Source organism: Myotis yumanensis, unplaced genomic scaffold (assembly GCF_028538775.1).
Source record: "Myotis yumanensis isolate MYYU_CA2020_CCGP unplaced genomic scaffold, mMyoYum1.0.hap1 SCAF_16, whole genome shotgun sequence".
NCBI classification, from domain to species: Eukaryota; Metazoa; Chordata; class Mammalia; order Chiroptera; family Vespertilionidae; genus Myotis; species Myotis yumanensis.
The window spans coordinates 45,985,388-45,990,939 of NW_027223767.1; the positions used below are offsets into that span (position 1 = coordinate 45,985,388).

Below are 5,552 nucleotides of genomic sequence, written 5' to 3' on the forward strand. Positions count from 1 at the left end.
AATGACGAGGAGTTGCGGCCTTCGGGAGCGGCCAGCCTTAGAGACAGGCTTTGAGAAACTTTATGGCGTGTATTTGCGGTGAGGTCTCTTAGGACCAGGCCCTGGGCTCTGCATGAGAAGGGATTGGGGCTTTAGGGTTAGGGCTACCTAGAGGCCAACTCCAAGCCCTGGAGACAGTGGCCTTGGCTTTCTGGGCCTAGGCACTCTCAGAACCGGCCTCCCGGGCAGGGCACACAAATGGGGCGGGGGCTGCAGGTCGTGCGGGCTGTGCCAGGACCACAGGAGGCCACGGGAAGACAGGGGAGGCATGACTTGGAGGGCGAGGGTTCCGGGGCACACGGGTTACAGGGCAGCCTAGGAGAAAGAAAAAGATCAGATTAGTATGATTTTCCAGTTGCTGTTTTCCATAACTCAGAGTAACTTAAAAATCACCTAGTCCTGTCCCATTGTTTTGCCAAAAGGGGAACAGAGGCCAGGGGAGAAAAGAGATTGGCCCGGGTCATGTGATGAATTTGTAACAAGACCAGAAGGAAACCCAGGGCTCCTGGCTGGGCTCTTCCCAGGCACATGCTGTCTCCCCAGAACTGTGTGGACTGCGTTCAGAAGATGAGAGCGCAGTGGTACTCACTTGCAGTCCTCGCTCTCCAGCAGCCCCCGGTATGTGTTGATCTCACCCTCCAGCCGGGCCCGGACGTCCAGCAGCACCTGGTACTCCTGGTTCTGCCGCTCCAGGTCACCCCTGATCTCGGCCAGCTGGGCCTCCATGTTGCCGATCAGGCACTGCATCTGGGCCAGCTGCGAGCTGTAGCGGGCCTCCGTCTCCGCCAGGGTGGATTCCAAAGCATCTCTCTGTGAGGACCAGGGTTGTGTAGGGAGGAGGAAGGTTAAAGATCAGAGAAGGAGCAAGGAAGATGCACCTAATCCATCTGGGTCTCACGGAGGCCTCGGAATCCAAGAACAGAAGCCCAGAGAATCACTTTGAGCCAGGATGAACCACAACCAGACATCTCCCTTGAGATGAGCCAATTAGCCCCTCTAGCCATCTTGGTCTAAAATGACCTAAAAATAATATCTCTGGCCCTCGTCAGTTTTGCTCAGTGGTTAGAGCATCAGCCTGTGGACCAAAGGGTCCCGGGTTTGATTCCAGTCAAGAGCACGTACCTCGGTTGCAGGCTCCTCCCTGGCCTGAGCCCTTGTTGGGGCTCGTGCAGGAGGCAACCAATCACTGTGTTCCTCTCACATTGATGTTTCTCTCTGTGTTTCCCTCTCTCTTCCACTCTCCCTAAAAATCAATGGGAAAGTAACCTCAGGTGAGGATTAACAAGACAAAAAACAAACAAAAAACCAGAAAGATATCTCTGAGTAACTGATAATTACTCAGAAAGGATCTGCTTCCACACATACAGGAGCTGCTGCCTGGACATGTCAGTTGCCACAGCCTCCTCTTTTACCCCTGGGGCATCTGTGAATGGGGGCTGGGCTCTCGTTCCCTCTTCTCTGCACAGAAAATCTCTGATGCTCAAGAACTTGACCACTAGCCTGTGTGGTCAGAGCATAGAAATCGGGGGGACTCATGGGCAGCTAGGCTTGGTCCCCAGCAGCCTCAGGACTCACCATGCTCTGCTGGGCCTGCAGCTCGATCTCCAGGGCGTTGACCGTGCGTCTCAGCTCAATGATCTCTGCCTGGCAGGTCTGCAGCTGCTCTGAGCTGGACACCACCTGCTGGTTCAGCTCCTCGGTCTGAAACATACACACACGGGGCCTGGTCAGGATCACTGGGGACACAGCTTCTGAGGTCCACAGAGGCCACTGAGAAGCGTGAGCTGAGAAGGACCTTCCAGATCACCCAGCCCAAACTATTCATTTTAGAGGACATGGTCGCTTAGACCACACCCACCTGCCCAAGGTGCATGTGGAGGTCAGATCAGAGCTGGGATTCAAACTCAGGTTTCTCGATGGGGAGCCCCCAGGTCACTCCTGTGTGACCCACGGTGTGTCTCCGTGGCAGACTGTTTCCAGGACGTACCTGGGTGTTGAACCAGTCCTCAGCATCCCGGCGGTTATTCTCCACCAGGGTCTCGTACTGGCACCTCATCTCATCCAGAACGCGATTCAGGTCCACAGGCGGGGCAGCGTCCACCTCGACGTTGAGCCGGTCACCAAGCTGGCAGCGCAGTGAGTTTACTTCCTGTGGCATAGACCAAGGTCAGCACTAACTTTCTCACTGGCTGCCCCATTGTCCTCCCCAACACAGCTACCTGCTCCCCATGCTTACCTACTCCCCATGTTCACCTACTCCCCCATGCTCAACTACTCCCCTTGCTCACCTACTCCCCATGTTCACCTACTCCCCCATGCTCACCTACTCCCCTTGCTCGCTGCTCCCCATGCTCACCTACTCCCCCATGCTCACCTACTCCCCATGCTCACCTACTCCCCATGCTCACCTGCTCCCCATGCTCACCTACTCCCCCATGCTCACCTACTCCCCCATGCTCACTGGTCTCCATGTTCACCTACTCCCCTTGCTCACTGCTCCCCATGCTCAACTACTCCCCTTGCTCATTTACTCCCCATGCTCACCTACTCCCCTTGCTCACTGCTCCCCATGCTCACCTACTCCCCCATGCTCACCTACTCCCCATGTTCACCTACTCCCCATGCTCACCTACTCCCCTTGTTCACTGCTCCCCATGCTCACCTACTCCCCTTGCTCACTGCTCCCCATGCTCACCTACTCCCCCATGCTCACCTGCTCCCCATGTTCACCTGCTCCCCATGCTCACCTACTCCCCATGCTCACCTACTCCCCTTGCTCACTGCTCCCCATGCTCACCTACTCCCCCATGCTCACCTCCCCATACTTACCTCCTCATGGTTCTTCTTCAGGCAGAGCAGCTCCTCCTTCAGGGACTCTACCTGGGCCTCCAGGTCAGCCTTGCACAGGGTCAGATCATCCAGGATCCTGCGCAGCCCATTCATGTCCGACTCCACCAGCTGCCTCATGGACACCTCCATCTCATACCTGGCAGGCACGTAACAGGGCACCTGAAGCTGCATTTCTGTTTTATATCCAAGTCACATCTCACCTCAGACTGGCCTGGTGCTGTGTGTCCACCTTAATGCCTCTGACTTAGTGCAGCCAAAACCCCGAGTCTGGGCATCACCAGTGTCCAGTATTACCAGCCCCCAACCAAGGGGCAGGCAGGGCACTCACTTGGTCCTGAAATCATCTGCGGCCAGCTTGGCATTGTCGATCTGCACCACCAACTGGGCGTTCTCTGCCTTGGTGCACAGGGTCTGGAGGGGGGCGGGAAGTGGGGGGAAAGTTACTTCAGTAAAAGAAAGGACGTTCTGCTGGCTGGAGCACCCCAAAGCTGGCATGAGCTGCCGTTGGAGAAAGGGCAGCACCATCCCTGGACTCCTGGCAGCTGAGGCTCCATGAGGCTTATGGGCATGCTGCACGAATTAGGGAGGAAACCGCTAGGGCCCCTGCCCATGCAGTGCATCTGCGACCTGTAGCCTGGAACAGAGAGGGGGAGGCGTGGCAATGCTGCAGGAAGACCGGGCATGATGGCTTCCTCTTCTCTTTCTATCGCCCAGGCTACAGGGCTCTCCGGGAAGGTTATTACCAACAGCACACTCTGTGATTCCTTGGTCATAAATGACCCTTCTCAGAAGCCAGCTGATGTTCAGGGAATGTGGGCTGGGCGAGAAGGAAACTTCTGACAGGCTTTTCCTTTCCTGAATCAGTTATAAGAAACCTGCCCTGAACCAACACATCAAATTCAATCCCCTTACCTTGGAGGAGGAGGAGGAGGAAGAAGAGGAGGAAGAGGAGGAAGAGCAGTAGGAGAAGAAGGAGGAGGAGGAGGAGGAGGAGGAAGAGGTGAGTCGGGCTATGGTATCAAAGGTCATACAACCAATTAGTCCATAGAGTCATGTTCAAGCTCTGGCTCCACTAACTGCCAGTGGGACCACTTAGAATAAGTCCCTTAACCAGCCTGAGCCTCAGTGTTCTCATCTGTTAAATGGGCTGGTGATACCTCCCTCATAAGATTACTGGGATGAGCAAGTGAGACCACAGTGTAAACAGGCCCTATGACCTCTGAGGTACCCCCGGGGAACTGGGCCACCACCACAGATGTTCTGGCTTCCAGTCCAGTGCTGGTGGCACCAGCCTCCTGAGCTGTGGGCACCACCCGAAACCCCTCACCTTCTTCTGGAGCTCCTCGATGGTCCGGAAGTGGGACTGGTAGTCGGGGCACAGGTAGGGCACCTGCTGCTCACACCACTCGCGGATGCGGCTCTCCAGGCTGGCGTTCTCCTGCTCCAGCTGCCGCACCTTCTCCAGGTAGCTGGCCAGGCGGTCGTTCAGGAACTGCATGGTCTCCTTCTCGCTGCCCGTCAGGATGCCCTCCCTGAACCAGCCCCCGCCCACGTTATAGCTGGTGGCAAAGCCTCCAGATGGGAGGCAGAGAGCAGGGAGGCAGCTAGCGGCCCTGCAGCTGCTCCTGCCCAGCCCGACCGAGCAGGTGGAGAAACTCCGGGCCCCATGGGAGAGGCTGGGGAGCTTGCAGGAGCTGCTGGAGTAGACGGTGGACACGCGGGGCGAGCCCCCGTGGGCCCCTCCCAGGCCCTTGAGGGACCCCGAGGAGAAGCTGGCCTTGAGGCATTTGGAAGCCATGGCCTCCGCACCAGGACACAAGTGACAGAGCTGCAAGGCTGGACACCCCCGATGCACAGGCACAGCTCCTCGCCCCGGGTTTATATCTTGGCCCCCGTGGGCGTTGGCCTTTACAAAGTGTCTTCTCCTCGTAAAGTTAATACCACTTTCTATCAGAACCCCTCATTAACCTGCTCTTTAGCTTCCTGTGAACATTTCTCAGCCTCGTAAACAAGGAGCCCCGTTGGACTGGCGGCTACGTTGAGACTCATCACCACCGCGCCGTGCTGCTGGCAAGACCCAGTCTCCGTCAGTTCTTCAAAGGGGCCTGTCATCAGAGCCCAGGCCTCAGCCTCCTCGTTAAGAGGTGTGGGAGTTGGTCTTGACTTTCTCCAGCATTGTCTTCTTTTATGAGCCAACGGAGTCGAGGAGGCCTCTGGGCTGGCTCCTGGGCGTCGGAAGGGCAAGTCTGGTTGTTGCAGGAGCTGGGCCTCAAGCCCAAGGAGACACAGAAGGCTCTAGAACAGCTCAGGAAATATGACTACAGTAACCAACTATTGCTGTTGCCCCAGGATTGTTCTGGTTTTAGTGCTGAAAGTCTCCGATCCCTGGGAACCCCTCAGTCCTGGGCAAAAGGGTTCGGTTGGTCACCCTGGATGCAGCAGAGCCTCGATGAACACATCCCCATTCCCTCCCTTGCCAGGAAGTCCGTTCTGGCTGTGCAGCCTCAGCTCCAGCCAAAATGGCTAGAGCTCGGCTAACTGGGCGCCTGCCCCACATAAGGAAGGTGTCGTCCAGGCCCTGGTTGAAAATGGAGAAGCCTTCCCTTCTGGTTGCTGGGCCAGGCGGAGTGGTCTTGCCTCACAGGCTTCTCAGAAGGCTCAAA

At 56.8% G+C, this 5,552-nt stretch overlaps 1 protein-coding gene across 1 annotated transcript; it reads right to left on the reverse strand.

The window, feature by feature from the left end:
• Positions 1 to 206: 206 nt before the first annotated feature.
• On the reverse strand, positions 207 to 4,687 carry KRT35 (keratin 35). The gene is made up of 7 exons (XM_070395448.1): positions 4,217 to 4,687; positions 3,218 to 3,300; positions 2,869 to 3,025; positions 2,027 to 2,188; positions 1,615 to 1,740; positions 629 to 849; positions 207 to 354 (listed from the first exon to the last, which is right to left on the reverse strand). The coding sequence occupies exons 1-7, from the start codon at positions 4,685 to 4,687 to the stop codon at positions 207 to 209; spliced, it is 1,368 nt and encodes a 455-aa protein (XP_070251549.1).
• Between the last annotated feature and the right edge of the window lie 865 nt (positions 4,688 to 5,552).

Bases quoted from the DNA above. Each gene is read 5' to 3' on its own strand.
- KRT35 (XM_070395448.1), bottom strand. From the start codon at position 4,687: ATGGCTTCCAAATGCCTCAAGGCCAGCTTCTCCTCGGGGTCCCTCAAG. The intron at 1,741-2,026 runs GTACGTCCTGGA...TGTATGTTTCAG, and splicing joins AGGACTGGTTCAACACCCAG to ACCGAGGAGCTGAACCAGCA. The intron at 850-1,614 runs GTGAGTCCTGAG...TGGTCCTCACAG, and splicing joins TGCAGGCCCAGCAGAGCATG to AGAGATGCTTTGGAATCCAC.